Source organism: Gossypium hirsutum, chromosome D04 (genome assembly GCF_007990345.1).
Source record: "Gossypium hirsutum isolate 1008001.06 chromosome D04, Gossypium_hirsutum_v2.1, whole genome shotgun sequence".
NCBI lineage: Eukaryota > Viridiplantae > Streptophyta > Magnoliopsida > Malvales > Malvaceae > Gossypium > Gossypium hirsutum.
Genome location: NC_053440.1, coordinates 4567771 through 4587664, shown reverse-complemented (window position 1 = coordinate 4587664; position 19894 = coordinate 4567771). Strand labels below are relative to the sequence as shown.

At 37.0% G+C, this 19894-nt stretch overlaps 2 protein-coding genes and 1 pseudogene across 3 annotated transcripts; all 3 read right to left on the bottom strand.

Annotated features, from left to right (window-relative positions):
* Window positions 1-1134: 1134 nt before the first annotated feature.
* Window positions 1135-5053, bottom strand: LOC107959457 (autophagy-related protein 13b-like; annotated as a pseudogene).
* A 797-nt stretch (window positions 5054-5850) lies between these two features.
* On the bottom strand, window positions 5851-9090 carry LOC107959456 (G-type lectin S-receptor-like serine/threonine-protein kinase LECRK1). The gene is made up of 2 exons (XM_016895522.2): window positions 8662-9090; window positions 5851-8487 (listed from the first exon to the last, which is right to left on the bottom strand). The coding sequence occupies exon 2, from the start codon at window positions 8422-8424 to the stop codon at window positions 6001-6003; it is 2424 nt and encodes an 807-aa protein (XP_016751011.2). The 5' UTR covers window positions 8425-8487; window positions 8662-9090; the 3' UTR covers window positions 5851-6000.
* A 4763-nt stretch (window positions 9091-13853) lies between these two features.
* Window positions 13854-19373, bottom strand: LOC107960887 (G-type lectin S-receptor-like serine/threonine-protein kinase LECRK1). 2 transcript variants are annotated; one of them, XM_041091739.1, is made up of 2 exons: window positions 17554-19373; window positions 13854-14789 (listed from the first exon to the last, which is right to left on the bottom strand). In XM_041091739.1, the coding sequence occupies exons 1-2, from the start codon at window positions 17750-17752 to the stop codon at window positions 13948-13950; spliced, it is 1041 nt and encodes a 346-aa protein (XP_040947673.1). In that variant the 5' UTR covers window positions 17753-19373; the 3' UTR covers window positions 13854-13947. The 2 variants fall into 2 exon arrangements, with proteins under 2 accessions (XP_040947673.1, XP_040947672.1); XM_041091738.1 differs by having other exon boundaries at window positions 17554-19369.
* Window positions 19374-19894: the final 521 nt, after the last annotated feature.

The window sequence follows — 19894 nt, the reverse complement described above, 5'->3', positions numbered from 1 at the left end:
ATGTGATCATTATTTCCTTGGAGACTTACGGATTGTGAGACTAGTGTCACCCATTTGGAAAGAAGTGAGGCCGAGCTGGAGCAAGAATAGCACGCGTTGATGGAGGTAAAACAGTGGAGTTGCAAGACGTGCAATTAGGGACAATATTTGTGATCCTTGAGGCATTACGGTGGGAATTTTCAAAGATAATGTTAATATTTTGGCTCATATATTACACGGTGCAAAGAAAAAAAAACATTTCATTTGGAACTTAAATACGTTTATATAGGATATTAAAGCAAATTAATTGACAAAGAAATGGGATCAATGCAACATGCATTCGGTTAAGGGTTTGATTTTATTCTATTACTTTTTCATTCATTACTATCCAATGTATATTTAATCATTAATTATAAGTTTGATTTTTACATTTATCAATGGATCTTACACATTTAAAGAATGGATAAAAACATAACTGCGTATCTTTACCTTTTAAGCAAGTGTCAGAGATGAGCATCAAGTATATATTTACATTTCCTTCTTAATGCCACCTTGATTCGGTAGACGAAACAAAACAAATTTATAATAATTATTTTTAATCAACTTTCAAATTAATTATTATTTCGGAAAAAAATTAATTAAATGATAACATATTTGATAAAAACCCAAATTCAAATGTTAAAAAAGATGGAAGGCTAAAATAGATTCTTATTTTTTTTTTTATAATGTTGGAGGATCAAATAAGTGCTGTAGGATTTGGATATGAATTCCATGACTCATTTTCGATTAATGATCCTGCTTAAGTCAATGGTTAAAGGATTTTCTTGAGGGAACATTTTGAGCTAACAATTGCAGTAAAGAGAATGTCAAATGTTCAAATTACCTTTAGAACTTTTGGATTTCTTCACCCATGGTAATTTCATGGAACCTCAAAAACGTGAAGTAGGGGGAATAGATGAACTTAGGGAGAAATAAAGACGAAAAAAATCCAACTCTGATAGCCCACATATGAAAATCTCCATTATCTATAATCCCAACATCTCAATTTCAAAAGCTCCTAGAAACTAAAATAAATATTTAAGTTATTCCCTAAATCTAAATATCATTAGAATACCAAACATAACCCTATATAATAATTATAAATACGAAGCTAACTAGTAGAAATTAGTATATGAATACTTTGTTCATGTGTACATCTGAGTATGCCATAAAATAAATCAAAGTGACAAAATGATGTTTGATCCTTCAAGCAGTTTGTTGTGTCTGGTATTACAGGAAAGCAACACAGACTGATAAAGTTCCATGTTTTAATAAAGGATTATCAGAGTTATTACAAATGCAACTGACACAAGCCATTCGACTACATTTTGTTGTAGTTTTAGAGGTAACTCAAGAAACTGAACAAATCAAATTAGTGACAAGCAAGAAGGATGCATAGAACGTTGCTGCAACCACCATATCCTTTAGTCATTAACAAATCATTCTTAATCAACCATCTTTGTTTTTTGGCCTCCTCTTAATCACCCATCTTTATATTAATTTAATTTACTCACCAATCAAAAGAAAAAAAGTAAGACAGCTGTTGTTTCAGCTGCCTCAAACATAAGGGCCAAGTCATACACAGAAATTGGCCCCAATCCTACCACGTGACCTGAAGACATGTTCCTGCAGTTCTACATTGTTAATAACTATGTTAAAATTGAAGATACCAAAACAACTATGATTCATTCACTGATACTGGTTGCGCATTACAAGAAACAACTGAAGTATGATTAGCAGTTACCATTAGCAGTTACCACCGCTGGCTGCAAAATTCAACTGGCACAAGAAACTTCAGCATGGTTATACAATCCAACTTCATATCTACTAAACATTTTCAAGTTAACCAGCCAGGCTGTCTTTCTGAAAACTAGAAAACAAATTTTGCAGACTACCTGATATATCTAAATTTATAATGCCGTGAAGTTTCTTACTTTCTTTCACAAAACTGGAAAGCAAAGTTTAATTGGCAACTCTCCATAGATTGATAGACCACTACTTATCCCAATCCCTGAAACAGATATTTCACTACAGGTACTACCTGGACTAGGTATTGAACATGCTTAATGCCAGCCAGGGTGGCTTGCTCAAAAATAGAAAACAAACTTTATTTGGAAACTCTTCATAACTGATATATCCCGATTCTTGAACCAGAAATGCCACTACTTAGACTCCTAGCAGCAAGGTATTGAAGTTTCTAATGCACAATCTCTTTGCTTAAAAACGATTATTCAGTTTCCTAGAAAGTACATCAATTGCTAACATCCAGTCTTATGAGATCAGAACTAGTTCAAGACAAAATTCAAAAAGAAAAGGCAATTATTAGTCTTACCATACACATGATGGCTTGCTTACATGACCTTTAGCAAATTACTCCAGGGTAAGTTAAAGCAACCAAATTAAGTCCTGAGAAAATTATGTTAATACAAAAAAAAAAAATGATGCCACATTTTCAAATACACAAGAACAATTAATTAAGTGTCAAATCCTCAAGAAATCTGGATAAAAATAACTTCGAAGTTAAAAAGAAAAATATGTAAATTAATTGTATGAGCTATTGACAAATGATGCAAAAAGGGTTAATCTAAAAAATACAATTTATATGAGGAGTTCTGTGCATTACCTGCTACCAGCGTCCGTATCATCATACTCCACATCAAATGGACAAGGAAACTCAGAGTCATCAAAATCATCTTGTATAGACCTACTGGAGCTTCTGAAAAATGAAATTCTGGGTGAGTTCACTCCAGAATATTTCTGACCGTCTCCTTTCCCGAAAGAGAACAGCTATAAGATACAAAACGATAGTAAATTCCAAGGAGAAAAACAAGATAGGGTTGGAATCACAAATCATACCAATGAGGCATATATGAAATACCTTCTCGATAGTTGCGCCAGGTTTCATGGGACCCATATTATTATCAGTCCAAGAACTATCAGCTCTTGAAACTTTAAGGGGAGGAGATGGCGGCAAATTTTGCTTGCAGGAATGCAGGGGAACCAGCAAGCTTACAGACAGGTATGTTAACATGAGCACTTTCGGAACGTAAAAGAGCTTTTGACAGATGACCCCCAGGAATGCGGATGGGCGGGGATGGGGAAGGGGAAGGGGAAGCAGAAAAATTTGGGGAAGGCCAATACTCATCAAAGTTTGTATTCTTCTTATGAGGTAGAGATGCCCCAGGAGGATGAGGAGGTAAGCTCATAGGTGGCGGCACGCACGGCGAGAGCTTGGGTTAGAAACCAAAGCATGTGATTCTGAATGTGTTGGGGATGGTGAGAGAGAAACTGAAGGCGGTCAATGGGCTGTGACACAGGAAGAGAAGGAAATCTTCTTAGTGGGTCTGTCAATGGGCTTCCAACATAATCTGGTATAAATTGAGGGGACATAGGGGTTGATGACTGGGAGCTTGTATCTGAGATTGATGAACGGTACAAAACTGAAAGGCAAAGCCTTCCACAAGAAGTATCCACAGGGGTGAACCAAAATCGCTGCATTTCAGCCTCGTCTTTCTGAGTGAAAGATTTATCAGAAGAGGATACCCTAGGAAGAAGCTTAAAAGCACGGATTTGACCAGATGAATTGAGATCACGAAAAATCTTGTACGCAGGTAAAAGCCTAAAGGTCACATATAAGGACCTCAACAGCAATAACAATTTCTTATATAATGCACTCAAATTATTACTACTTGACCTTCTACTCCCTGAACTGCAATCCCTACCCTTTCTACTTTCATGCTGCACGAACCACCTTTCTATAACCTTCTCACCTTTTGCCTCACAGCCTGATTCTTCTTGATCAGAATTCCAGAAAAATGAATTCTTATCTTTTGATGAAGAATGCTCAACAAGATCAGGTTTGGGGGAAAAGGTCACAGGATCCCAATCAAGTGGCTTCTGCTCCAAGATAACATCAATCACTACCGGCTCAAAATTACTCTGGCGACAAAGATAAAAATTTTCTAGTTCTGAAGGGCACTCCCTAAATTGAACCATTTATCTCTTGGTCTCACACCTGAGAAAGATGATGGGGACGAAGATGGAGATGACATAATTTGTTCACCAATATAATTTCGCGATGACACATAAGGAGACCTCCATTCAAGTATAATTAGAAGACTCTTATAGAAGAATTCAGTGATGATTTGTTCCATTTTTGCGGCTTCAGTGTGAGTATTGCTATGAGATGATGCCATATTATAAAATTAAAAAAAGAAGAAGAAGAAGAAGAAGAAGCTAAAAGTGGAACAATCAAACCCTTTTAAGGGAAACTGAAAATTCGAACTTGAAACACCCGTGCAGATAGTTTCACTGCAAGTAGAAAAGCCATAAATAACAATCAGAAGCTCATTCATAAGGGGAAGAAAAAACCCAGTAAGAAACAACTCAAAAAGAACTAAATTAACCAACGAATAGCAATTCAAGTAGCGAAAAACAGTATCTAAAAGAAGCAGCTATACAAATATTATATTAAATATAAACTATATAAATTACAGGGGAAACCCATTAAATAGAACAGTTCAGACTCTTGCTTCTTCATAACTACTAGGCAAACACGTTTGGGTGCATACGCATAGGTCTTTTTCATTTCTTTTTCTTATTTTTGCCTTTTGGGTTTTTCTCCTCTTCATCCATCTTACTTTTTCCCATGCAAAAATTGAATAACAGACGAAGGAGGCAACAGACGAAGGAGGAACCGAGCGGATTGAAGATGGGAACTTGAAGTCACTTTCAGAGGGCTGCGATGATTCAGCTTTCTGGGTTTTGACTTTTCCCTTCTTTGCTGGAGCCATTTAACTTTTCCTTCAACTCGAGAATAAAGCCATAGATCAGAAGCACAAAAGGAAGCAATGCAGAAGAACGGGTCTCCTTCAACCAAACGGGTGGGTTTGGCGGATTCGGATCGAATTATCTTTGGATTTATATTGTTCTGGGTTGGGAGCACACCTATTGATGGGCTGAGTTTTTCTGTATGAATTATTTTATCCATTTTGGATATTAATTGATTTGGGTCAAATAGTTAAATAATTTTGAAATTTTGTAATAATTATTTTTTAAAATTTCTCATTGTATCTATTAGATCAAGTCTAGTAATTAATTTTTCGTATTTTGTAGGCTCATTAAGAAGATAAATGTTGGTCACGAGTTTTGAACTCACTCCATACCCAAAAGGGTATAATAGTTTAATGTTTCTATTGAGTATTAACTTATTATATTACTAATTTATCCCTTTTTATTTTATTTTAATTATAACTATTAATTTTATTTTAAAATAATAAAAAATAAATTTTAAAATTTAAAGATTAACATTTATTTAATTAAATATAAAAGTATATAATAATTTATATTTTCCTATTGAGTATTAATATATTGTATTTATAATTTATTCCATTTTATAAGGCCAAGCTTTGAGTACTAGCTTAAATGAAACTCAATTAGGCCTGAAAATTGTTGTTCTATGTATAAAAGCCCAGACTAGAGACTACCAACTCAAAAGTTTTTTATGTGACAAAATGACCCATTAGTCCAATTGGTCACTATCCAATTATCTTATGGTAGTACATTAGGCCGGGTTAGGGTCGTAAACCCACCCTTATATGTGGCCATTAGTATATATATCAATATTGTATTTGCTTTTGTACTATTTAAGTCGAGCTACTATATAAACTCATCTACTGTAGGCAAGTAATAGTTTTCCACATATTACATAAACTCATCAACTGGCTACTGCAATACTGCTTCTTACGATTGGATAATCAGTAACTGTAAGTAAATTCTTTATACTTCGTGTTTAATGATCATACTTAAAATCACCATTTCATTAATATATGATTGAGTAATAATAATGCAACTGAATATTCATACTAACAAACCAGTACATAACCCAAGCCTATTATAGGAGGACACTACAGGAAGCATTTTACATATTTTATTGACAACATACACATATACTTTTGAGTGAAATGATTGATTGTTGGATCATCACTTGATGAAGGAAGCAGTTGGACATGGAGGAATACATATATCAGTGATCCCTTCCAGCATCATTACTACAGTCTTGATGGAAGGACGAAGAGCTGGTTCATCTTGAATACACCAAAGTGCCACCATCACCATTCTTTCCAAGCTTCTTTTATCCACTTCTTCACCAAGCATTAGCTTATCCAACTCCTTTTCAACCAAACATCTATACACCATACTTGATAGAATGACCTCCTCTGGTTTTGATACATTGGTTTCCAAGTTCCGTCGGCAAAACACAGTCTCCAACAGCACAACTCCGTAACTGTAAATGTCAGCCTTCACTGATATTGGAGTATTTTTCTGCCACTCTGGTGCCATGTATCCTCTAGTTCCCCTTACGCCTGTGAAGGTCCTTGTTTGATCTCCCATCAACAGTTTTGCCAGCCCAAAGTCTGAAATTTTAGCTCTCCATAAATCATCCATCAATATGTTTTGCGGCTTTATATCACAGTGAATGATTGGAGTCTCACACTCATCATGCAAATAGAGGATTCCTCTAGCAACATCCAGGGCTATTCTTGTTCTTTCATCCCAATCTGGGGGCTTTGTTGACTTGAAAAGTAGATCTGCAAGGGAGCCATTGCCCATGTACTCATACACCAATAGTCTCTTGGAATCCTCAACACAGTATCCCAAAAGTCGAACTAAATTCTTGTGGTGAGCTCTACCAATTGCTCGCATTTCTGCTTGGAACTCTTTTTCACCTTCTTCCACTAACTTCTCGAGTCTCTTCACAGCAATCAACTGTCTTCCTCTGTCTAAAGACCCTTTGTAGACTGCTCCAAAGGATCCTTTACCCAACTCTTCTTTAAACCCATTTGTTGCTCTCTTTAGTTCTTTGTATGAAAACAATGTCAACGTAAGCTCTTCCGTTAGGCCCAAATTTCCAAGTTCCAACAGCCTTTTGTACCTTAGAACTCGAAATTTATAAATGTATACACCAGAGATTGTAAGCAAAGCACATGAACATGCAACAAGACTGAAAGTTAAAAGAAGAATTAGCACCGTCTTATTTTTCCGTTTGATTAGGACTTTGGGTGGCTTTAATTCAGAGGGAACAGTGCCGTTGTCTGCTTCAAGGCTTATGATTCCCACCTTCAATAAAACTGTAGAATTCACTTGGGCATCAGTCTCTCGTAGCAAATACCTGAGTGGAAGCTTTTGTTTCCTGCAAATCCCATTCTCGAACTGTGCTGCCTCACAATTGCAGTCTTCCAAACATGTTCGGCTGCACGCATCCTTGGACAATAGCTCTTTACTGTAAAATCTGCCCGTAGTCCATACAATACCTTGCATTGAAGTGATGTTATAAAAGGGTATGTTGGCCTTCCCTCCTTTACAGTGTGCTTCAGAATAATTTCTCTTGCAGCCGAGGTTGTTCTGAAGAGGATCAATAAAATCAGTCCCGGGTAGGCATGCACAGTAAGGTTGGTTATCATTAAATGTGCAATAGCTGTTGAAACCACAAAAGCCTTTAACTTTACAGGAATTTAACAACGCACTCAACAGTGGATAAGTCTGAAACCCACCATTTCGCTCAAACAGATAAGCATGTAACCGGAAATTCCCATCAACATCAAGGCTTGCACTGAAAACAGTACTGTTGTTGTTGTTGATGCTGCTTTCGTTGTAGTCATTGTAGGTTGGCTCTGGAAAAAAGGAACGATTAATTGTGTCGTAGATGGACGAATCATCGTTGTTGATGAGTTCGAGGAGGCCTGTGGCGCTAAGAAAAAGGCGGAGCGACAAGTTCATTCCAAAAGTTTTTGTGCTCCAATAGGCAGTTATAGGGGAATCTTCGGACTGTAGAGGGTATAGAACGAGATTCCCATCTAGTTGCATACTTAGATGAAACCTTCCAGGTGAGTGATCATTCTCTGACGAACTGGAGATCAACTCGTGATTAGTTAATAGAGTCTGACCACCTAAAAGGGTATCTGTAGGATGCTCGAAACTCTCCCAAATGGTATGATTGTCTTTGTCGTAGAGCACAAAATTGCCTGAATCTAGCATGGAGGCAGAGAAGACACTGACAGCCGAATTGTTTGGATTAGCAATAAATTTCTTTTCTCCGCTCACAGCGATCGAAAGAAGCACACCTTTGTCATTTAATATCAGAGTCACATTCGAAGTGAGCGGCGGACCATCACGATTCGCTGTCCATACAACTTTGTTATCGTTCTTTCCTCTGCCATCTAACCAAACTCCAACAGAAAGGCCACCGCCTTGACTGTAAAAGCCAAATGCAAAGCGACCAGAAGGCGAACGCCATGGGATGGATTGAGTGGCCGAGGAAAGCGAAGATCCCAGCGAAATGATGCTGCTTGACTGCTTCACGCAGAGAGAAGAAAGGAGCAAGAGAAGAGCCCACACGCAAGCCATGGGAAATATGGTGTTTCTCTCTTCTATTTTGTGAGTGATGACGAAATAATAAATGGCTGAAATCTAAAAGATAATAAAAATTTAAAAATATCAATAATTTATTTAATTGGAATTAGAAAGTGAACTTTTAGAAAATAACAAAAAGTAGATGCAAATGGAGAAAATCTGCAATTTTAGTACGATTTAAACAAAATTTTATCAAAAGAAAAGAACATAATATAAGAGAAAAGTATCAACCAGTTTTGGGCATTGAGCTAGGAACCTCAGTAGTCATAACGTTCCTAAAAAATCCTTTATTCGACAGCCATTTTCATAGTTAAACATGCAGTACCATTTGTAACCCTGTTCTACCTCAAGATATGATTCATACGAAAGTCCTCCATCGGCTGCAAATAATTCTTCACTATTTTCCCTAATAAACTTTGATCCAGAGTTTAACCATTTAAAAAATTAATCATATTTATGCAGTTCATATCAAGGACAACCTTACTAACACCCTTCTGTTATGCTAGCTTAAGGCCCTCAAGAGCCCACCATAGCTCATCTTCAAACACACGACAGACCCCTACCTTGCAAGAGAACCCCTAAGTCATCATCCAACACTATTACTGGCCACTCTTTGATCGTGACAACTGACGAATTATCACACACAATCGCATCAATATTCACCTTGACCCACCTTCCTTCATGCACCTCCCACCTCACTCCCTCGCCTCCTCTGTTTGCATTCACTAACTCCTGTCGATGTGACCACCCAATCGCACTAACATCGTCAGCAAACCAAAAACACCATTGCAACAACTTCTCCTCAAAATCCGGGCTTTTTACAGATATAAGTTAAAAAAAATTTAATATTAAAATAGGTTGTCAGATGGATTAATTATCAAAATGGTATATTTTTTTTTAATGGAGCTTATCTGACAGGAGCTAATAAATATTTTATATTATTTTTTTTTGTTTTGAATAAATATTAATTTTTTATTTTTATTAAAAATATTTAAATATAAATACGGGTCAAAATACAGTCAATAGGTCAAAATACGGGTGAGAAATGAGTTTTTGAGTGGCGCCTGTCAGATAGGCGCCACTAATTGCGCCTCATAGGGAGGCGCCAATGACCATGGCAGTTTACTAAATTATTTAAAAAGTTTAATTAAGATATTGTGATTTTTTTTGTTATTAATTATTAATTATAAATTATTTATGTTTAGCGTTTATAGTTTTGGATTAGTATTTTGTATGAATATTATAATTTTTTTTGCTTTTTATAATTATTTTAAAATTAATTTGTTAGTAATTTAGGATTATGTTATAAATTTTTGTGTTTGTAATTATTTTAAAATTAATTTATTAGTAATTTAGGATTAAGTTATAAAATGTGGTTTTTTTTATTTTGGTTTTTTAATTATTTAAAAAAATTATATAATTATGGTTTTTTTTTATTTTGCAATTTCAAATTAGATTAACTGCAACAAATTATAGACAAATTTGTGATTCAATCCTCTTAACATGTAATGAACTACATATCAATTTCTACCCGATTGAGACGATTGTCCAACATGGTAGTTTAGGAGCGGGCATTTACTCCGATTATGACTGGCTAATCTGTATACGCCACACAGCTTCCCGTCGGATTTCTCCCTAATGTCTATTTCGTTATGGATTCTGAATGATTGTGGACCACCTTTTAGGTTCCTACGCAATCTTTTGTCTGGGACAAGCTCGAAGGTCATCGGAGGTACCTCCCAAGTAGATAAGTAAGGAAGCACGGGGAACTTGTTTTCCCATACACGCAACGTGCGTTTGATGGTGTACACTTCATCGATAAATTGTTCTACATTGAGCCCAACTTTAGCACAAGCTGCCACGACATGTGCACATGGATAATGAAGTGTTTGAAACCTCTTGCAGTTTCACCGTCTGTTTCAGATATCAACTCGTAGGACCTAGGTGGTATACTGGGTCGACGACCGATGGTCTCTGTAACTCGAAACGTTTCATTATGTCGTGAATATATTTCTACTGTCATCGATCTCGCTATTCGACAGTTTGCAACCATTACATCCCTAACATCTTCGACAAAGACGTGTCCCGCCTCTATCTGGTTGACTTGTTGCTGACCCATTCTTGGCATCAAGGTAGCCAACCTGTAGAACGTAGTCGAGAAGACAGATGAAATTGGAAGATGCCGTGTTTTTAATAACACAGCGTTGATCCCTTCCACCAAGTTTGTGGTCATTTGACCATAACGAAAGCCGTCGTCAAAACTTTGAGCCCATTGCCACGGCTCCATGGTACCCAACCACTACCGAAAAGCTGTGTTGGTTTGACCCTTTATGTCACTCTCAAGTCGGGCCATTCTTTGACAAAAAATGTTTGGCTTTAGCTCGTGTGCTGCATATGTATTAAGAAAATATAAGTTACAGTATTGCTCTAAAATATTAAAACTTATATTAAAAAGATAAGGTAATTCTTTACCCATTTTCACAACTTGTCTCTTCCAGTCTGCATTCTTATAATCTTGCTGGAAGTTAGTCGCAATGTGCCGAATGTAGTAAACAGATCTTCATGGTACACCGGAACGACTAATGGCTGCAATTAATCATTTCCCTCTATCGGAGATGATGCAAATATTATCGTTGCTAATAACATAATTCTGCAGGTTTGTAAGGAAGAACTCCCACGATTTCATGTTCTCCTTATCGACGATGGCAAATGCTATCGGAAGCACATTCCTATTGCCGTCTTGAGCAACCGCAAGAAGTAGGATCTGTGTGTATTTTCCATATAGCCAGGTTCCATCTACTTGCACAAACGGTTTGCAGTGGGGAAATGCAGGCACACATTTATCAAACGTCCAGAACATCCGATGAAAATTTTTTTCTCGATTATAGTTGGTTATCCGATCCGTAATAAGGTCATTTTTGTAACTCAATGACAATCCCTGGCACGTGTTCCCTCATAGCGGCTATCTATCGCTGTAACTTATTGTACGATGCATCGAAATCTCCGTACAATTGCTCCATTGCCATCTGTTTAGCTATTCATGCCTTCCGGTATGATACTTGATACTGGAATCGTGCTTGTATTTCGACAATCAGTACCAAAATTTTAATGGTCGGCATGTCTTTCACCATTGGCATGATGCATGCATAGATAGTTTTGGAGTCAAGTTTTTGATAATCTTCTGTCATACGTGTTGAAATGCATGTGTGAGGCCCAACAAATTTTTGTATCTCCCACATCTGCGACTTCTGGATAAATGCAGCTTATATCCGCCAATTGCAGCCTTCTGCCGGCCTCCAACATTCTCCAATATATAATGTTGGTTTAGACTCGACGACTTTGTAGTCTATTGATATATTCATGCTATACTGCTTAATGGCAAATATGCATTCTTCCTTACTTTCAAATCTCTGGCCTACGAACAACTCCTTTGGATCAGAATATACGGCCATTTGATGAGCAGGTAGTATTTTAGGGTACTCTGAAAACTCAGCTTCCCGCGCTGCATCGGGTCTATTCGAGACATGTGTGCCCCAGGATTATTGTGTATCACAATACGACGAATCTGGTTTCCAACAGAAGATGCGTTAACGTTTCCATCCTCATTCACACCTTCGTCGTCAATATCATCCGGGACCTCGTCCACGTCGGGATCACTCACACTATCAACTTCGTGATCAACAGGATCACTACTATAGTATACATCATCACCAACCACATCAGTCTTTGGTGCAGCATTAAGATCAATATCGATCCCGTGTATAGTTGATTGACTATCAACATACGATACTGGAACCACCATACATGGCGCTTGAACTCCATTTTCTTCACCTAATGGAGTGGGATCTTCAATTGCCTCTACACCGGCTAACTTAGCAAATAACTGAATCGGTGCATTTTGGTTGCTCCGAGTCCCACAATAAAGAGCGACCATTGTCTCCACGTCTTCATCGTCTACAAGTTCCATTTCGGTAAATTTTATTGGATCTGTCGAAATTGGAAACTTGTAGAAAAGTTTTGATATCCTTCTCCCACAACGTCTATAAATTTTTCACTAATTTTTTTCCTTCATATCATCAAACGAGATATTTCTATTAAATCTCATTACTACTTGTTTGCGACATTCAAAAATACATCCCACGGTTGTTGTCAAAATTTCTCCATCGAAATAAACACATACAAAAAACTAATTTTCCATCTTCAATACTAGATCTGTTAAAAAATTTTTAAAATTCTTAAAACAGTTTCGAAATGCAAAAAATTTTCATAAAATTTCTAATTCAAAAATTTTCATTCAGAAGCTAACAAAATTAATAACCTAACAAAATAACTTTTAAATAATAAAATTACTAACAAGACTCTATATTCTATTTAATAAGAAATAAACCAAAATACCTTATCCTTTTTCTTGTTTTCCTTTCTTTTTTTCTTCTTTCTATCTTCTTATATCCATTCCTTTGCTCAAATTTATGTCTGTGTTTCGGGGGTATATATAAAGAAAAAATAACTAGCTATGGGCCCCACCATTGGGGCCTCTCAACATGGCACAACTAGTGGCGCCTGTCAGATAGGCTCCACCATTGGCGCCTCTGAGATAGGCGCAACAACTCTATATCTATACGGGTCATGTACTGACCCGGGAAAAATTAATAATATTTTATTAAAAAATTTAATATAAAATATTGATTGACGCCTGTCAGATAGGCACCATTAAATATATATATAATATTTATTAGCGCCTCTCAGATAGGCGCCATTAAAAAAAACAACCTATTTTAATAATTAATCTATCTGACAATCTATTTCAGTATTAAATATTTTTTTTAACTTATATCTGTAAAAAAACCCTCAAAATCCTCATAAAAATTCTATTACGTCGATTCCATCGTCCCCAACAATTAACCCCCAAAAGCACTTCCCAATTATCGCTTACCATGGGAAAAGAATCAGGCCTAGACATATTAATAACAATCCAATCCTTTAGATTCAATGTTAGAAACTTAGTAAGTTTTGAAGACTGAACGACAGCCGATCATATGGTGACTGCCCGAAAGCAAAGCCGCAGCCCATGATCCACATCTTCCACCCACCATCAAAAGAATACCATCACTTTTTGTGGAAACCGATTTTAGTCGCTAATATTATCATTGTACTTACATGATTAGACATCGACAATTTGATTGAATCCTGTAATAATATTTATTAAATTTTTAAATAAAAACAACATTTTAGTTATTTATTAAAATTTATTGGACACCAATCCACTTAAATAAATATTAAATCAACAAAAGACACTTTTTTTTAAGACTAGAATGGAAGCTTTTTGTGAAGAAACACCTAAATATTTTTTGAAGGTAAGAAAATTAACACTACTATTTTTTTTAACTACTGAAATTTTATTTTTTTAGAATTAAACTCTTTTATCTTACATAATTACATGACATTAAAGAAAAGGAAAATAAGCACATCATCATGCATTACATGGAAAGCAAAATTAAAGTAAATATTAAATCAAAGTTATAACAGAAGTGATGGAGATGGAGGGACAGGTATAGTCATTGTTCCTTCCAGCATCAAGATCACATTTTTCATTAATGGACGCAAATTGGGATCATCTTGAATGCACCAAAGCCCCACCTTCACAAATCTTTCCACCATTTTCATGTCCACTTCTTCTTCACCTTCCACAAGCTTATTCAATTCTCCCCCAATAAAGCAATTGTATACCCATGTAGAAAGTAGTATCTCATCTGCACTACAAACTTGTACTTCTATGTTGCTTCTGCAACATATGATCTCCAATAGTATCACTCCGAAACTGTATACATCAACTTTTACCGACACCAATCCACTGCTTTGCCACTCAGGTGCCGAGTACCATGCTGCCCCTTTGGTCCCAGGAGTACTGCATGTTTGATTAGGCCTCAATAGCTTTGCCAATCCAAAGTCTAAAATCTTTGCAGTCAATGAATCATCCAAGAGTATGTTATGGGGCTTGAGGTTGCAATGGATGATACACCCCTCACACTCTTCATGTAAATAAAGGATACCTTTAGCTACGTCCAATGCAATTCGGGCTCTCTCTTTCCACACTGGGCGTTTATTCATGTTGAACAGAAAGTATGCCAGTGAGCCATTGCCCAAGTATTCATAAACGAGGAGCTTCCTTGAACCTTCCACACAAAAACCAAGCAATCGGACCAAGTTCCTGTGATTAGTTCTTCCAATGACTGTCTTCTCGGTTCGAATCTGATCTGTTTCTCCTGCGTTAACTTTCTTCAGTCTTTTAACGGCAATAGTTTTACTTTTACCATCCCCTGGCAAAATTCCTTTATAAACTGTTCCAAATGAACCTTTACCTAACTCATCTTGAAAACTGTTGAGAGTGTAAAACTGTTGTACCAGCATTTGTATAGTTAGTTAGAAATTAAGTAACAGTATGTAATTAGTTATAGTGTTAGTTACATTTTCTGTATATATTTACTGCATTTTTACTCAAAGGAATTAACAGTTATTCATTCAACTCTTTAAGCTTCTTTTCTTAACATGGTATCAGGCTAAACCTTTTTCCTGATCATCTTTGATCTAGTTTTCTTCTTCATTCTTCTCTTCTCTTCTTTCTTTTTTTTCTTCATGGCTAATCCTTCCTCTTTCAATTTGCCATTTGGCCATCCTCTTTATTTGCATCCTTCTGACATGCCAGGAATGCTTTTGGTTTCTCATCAGCTCACTGGAACTGAAAACTATTGCGTTTGGAGCAGGTCTATGCGTATCGCCCTTCTTGCCAAGAATAAGCTTGGTATTATTGATGGTTCATGTTCCCGTGCTGACTTTGATGCTGATCTAATGCCTCATTGGGATAGATGCAATGCTTTGGTTCTTTCTTGGATCCTTAACACTGTTACTCAGGAACTTTCTGCTGGAATTGTTTTTGCGTCTAATGCTGCCATTGTTTGGAAGGATCTTCAGGAACGATATGACAAGGTTGATGGTTCTCGTATTTACTATCTCCATCGTGCTATTTCCACTCACACTCAGGGAGCTTATTCTATTTCCACTTACTTTACTAAGCTTCGATTATTTTGGGATGAATATGATGTTCTTGTTCCTTCATCTACCTGCAATTGTGATCTTATTCGCCGAAATGCTCAACTTCAACAACAACGTCTTTTTCAGTTTTTGATGGGTTTAAATGAAACATATTCTAATGTTCGATCCCAGATCCTTTTGATGCAACCTTTGCCCACAGTTAATCAGGCTTACTCGCTTGTCATGCGTGATGAAACTCAACGAGAACTTGCTTCTCCACTACCTGTCTCGGAACCTACTGCTCTTCTTAGTCAGCAATCATCAACTTCTTCGGTTTCCAAGAAGCGTTCTGATTTGTCTTGTAGTTATTGTCAAAAACGGGGTCACATTCGAACCGACTGCTATCGCCTCAATGGCTTTCCTGCTGATTTCAAGTTCACCAAGAAGAAATCACCAACTGTCAATCAAGTTGTTGTTCCTTCTTCTGATTCTCCTGCTATGCCTGCTTCTTCACCATCTATTGTTTCGGCTCCTACATTTACTGCTGAACAGTATCAATAGATCTTGGACCTATTACACAAGAACTCTTCTGTGCAAGCTGTAGCTCACATGGCAGGTATCTCTTATGCATCTGATCCGATTCATTGGATTCTTGATACTGGGGCTTCTAATCACATGACGCATGCTTTTAATGCTTTAATTCAACCTGTTGCATGTGCTAACAACACTTTTGTTAAATTGCCTACTGGTAACACAACCACCATCACTCATATTGGTACTCATAATCTTACACCTCATCACACTCTTAAAGATGTTCTTTACATTCCCTCATTCAATTTTAACCTTCTCTCCATTTCTAAACTCACCAAAGATCTCAATTGTTTTGTTTCCTTTTATCCTACATTTTGTGTTTTACAGGACCTTTGCAGTGGAAAGATGATGGGGATTGGTAAGGAACAAGATGGTCTTTATCTACTCCTCCCTCAACCCTCCTCAACTCCCACTTCCCTACCCGTACCTCTTCCTGTACATTCTTCAAATGTTACTTCTTTATCTGTTTCTAAGCATGTTGATTACCCTCTGTGGCATGCTAGACTTGGTCACACATCTTTTTCAAAGATGAATAAAATACACTTTTTACATAATGGCTCTGTGCATTCTCATAACATTCAAACATGCACTGTCTGTCCATTAGCAAAACAAACACGCTTACCCTTTCCACAAAGTACTTCACGAGAATCAAAACCTTTTACTCTTGTCCATGTCGATCTCTGGGGTCCTTATCGCACTTCAACTCATTCTGGTCATAGATATTTTTTAACCATTGTTGATGACCATACTCGAATGACGTGGATATATCTTTTAAAACTTAAGAGTGATGCCCTTTTTTACCTTAAGCAGTTTATTATGTTAGCCAAAACACAATTTTCTGGAATTGTTAAAACTGTTCGCAGTGACAATGGTCATGAATTTTTTACTAAAGAAGGTACTTTCTTTTTTCAATCCCTTGGAATCATTCACCAATCATCTTGTGTCCACACACCTCAGCAAAACGGTGTGGCCGAACGCAAACACCGCCATCTTTTAGATGTTGCCCGAGCATTAAAATTTCAATCGCATGTACCTGTTAAGTTTTGGGGGGAATGTGTTTTAACAGCTTGTTACTTAATTAATAGGTTACCTTCTGCAGTACTTCGCTGGAAAACACCTTTTGAGCTGCTGTATAATACGCCACCAAATCTTTCTCACCTTAAAATTTTTGGTTGTCTTTGCTATGCCACAGTAACCAATCTGCATGATAAATTTTCTCCCAAAGCTACACCATCCATTTTTATGGGTTATTCTCAAGTCCAAAAAGGATATATCCTGTTCAATCCTGGTATTCATAAACGAGGAGCTTCCTTGAACCTTCCACACAAAAACCAAGCAATCGGACCAAGTTCCTGTGATTAGTTCTTCCAATGACTGTCATCTCGGTTCGAATCTGATCTGTTTCTCCTGCGTTAACTTTCTTCAGTCTTTTAACGGCAATAGTTTTACTTTTACCATCCCCTGGCAAAATTCCTTTATAAACTGTTCCAAATGAACCTTTACCTAACTCATCTTGAAAACCATGTGTTGCTTCATCTAGCTCATCGAAAGAGAATGATCGTAGCGTAAACTGCTCGGTTAATACTGAACTTTTATTTTCTAAAAGCTTCTCATAATTTTGGACTCGGTGCCTGTATAACAGGAAGCTACATATTGCAATCACAAAACACAAGCTTGTAACGGAACCCAAACTTAAGCCCATAGTTAAAACGAGGCTTTGGTTTCCCCCATAGTTAAAACGAGGCTTTGGTTTCCTTCGCTTATCAATATTTGACTTGTTTCAGGTGGGGGGCTAATGGTGCTACCCAGGATAAACTTGATGAAGGCTGTGGTTGTTATATTTCCATGTCTTTTACCATATTTGAGCGGTAGCCTATACATCCTGCAGCTTTTTGTGTCAGAATAGAGAACTCCGCCACAGGAGCAGTCCTCCTGGCAAGCTTTCTTACAGTCTTCCTTCTCCAAGTTAGGCTTCACAGAATAAGGATCACCAGCCCAAGACATATTGTCTAAGGTAGTGATGTTGTAGTGTATCACTAGATCTTTCCTTGCCACGCACCCATCTATTGTGAAATTCTGAGAGCAGCCCAGGGATTTGGTATTCTCGTCGATAAATGTGAAACCAGGATAGCAATAGCACTCAGTATCCTTACCCCTGCTGGAGCAGTAGCTGTTCAACCCACATTGACCTTTAGCATCACATTCATCATTCAGAATCTGCCACTTGTGTGAGATAGTATTGCGTTCGAGTTGATGCGAGTACAATCTGAAATTTCCATCAGGATCAAGGGTTGCTCTGTAGATAATCATTGTTTCGTTCCCAGTTGCGGAGAGGTTTGCCAAAACTTTTTCTTGGTGGAATTTTGGTGATGAATACATTGCTAGAACGCCTCTCTCATTGAGATTCAACACAGAAAAATACCAACCATTAGTCATAGTGGCCCAGTATGCATCACTAGGATCAAGTTCAGCAGGATTATTTGCATAGGCTACAAGGTTACCATCATCCTGCATTCTCAACAAATATGGCCCAGATGAATGGTTTGACCTTGACACACTGGAAATCAACATGTTATGAGAACCGCTTAAATTCTGGCCTCCTAATATTGTGTCCGTTGGAAAATTAAAGCTCTCCCAAACAACAGTCCTGTTCTGGTAGAGCATGAAATTCCCGGTGTCCGACATAGAAGCTGCATCAACAGATACTGACATGGTCAGATTCGCAATGATTTTTTCCATGCCGTCCTCAGTCCGAAGAAGCAACCTGCCTTGTGTTGTGAATTCCAAAGTAGCATTTGAGGAGACAGGCGGATCATCTCGATTTGCAGTCCAGACAGTGGTGTTTTCTGACCGGCCAACAAGCCAGATTCCGACCGAATATCCATTGCCTTGCGGATAGAAACCAAATCGGAAATACCCTGAAGATGAGGGCCATGAACTAGGGTGTTTTCCGGCATAAAGTGAAGAAGCTGGTTGGATGATGCTCGACTCGTTTTCTTGAGCTATAATAATATGTAAAGAAAGGAGGAGTAGAAGGAGAATATCTGACTTTCGTAAATGAGCCATAGTTACGTTTGGTGATGTAAGGAGATGAGTAAACAAGTTAAAGAGAAAATTGGAAAGCTAAGCTCTAATAGTCACAGAACATTTGGATTCGTCCAGCAACAGTGTTCCAATTTGCTCTTTAACTCGTTTATTCGTCTCCTTACATCACCAAACCTAACTATGACTCATTTACTACAGTCAGATATTCTCTTTCTATTCATTCTCCTTTCTTTACATCACCAAACCTAGCTATGGCTGTTATGCGGCTGTTAACCTGACACAGATTTCACTATGATACCAATATAGCGTGCGTTTGGATGGGTGGACAGTGCATGTATTTAGTTTACTTTTTATCTTTTATTATCGTATATCTAATTTTATTTTATTATCATTTTAATTTTATACTTAATATAAGTAAATACACCGCCTACTTAAACTTACTCTAAAACCTTGACATGACTTCATTGAATTCACATTTTATTTTTTATATTAAAAATAGTCTTTGGGAACGGGTAAATTTGTAATAATAAAAAAAACCCTTTCTTATTAATAAATCCTCCCCTCCAAAAAGAAATTAAACCCTTTCTTAGAGAATGGATCAATTAAGTTTTTTAACTAACAATTTTAAAATAATATATTTATTAAATAAAATCTTTAGTTTTGTTGAAAATAATATATTTTTGGGTGACAATTGTACCGAAAAATTATCAATAAAAGCCCCTTTATTTTCAAAATTATCGAAATGGGTCAGCTCCTAAATTAATTACCGGAATGGGCCAATTTTCTCCAAAATGAGTCC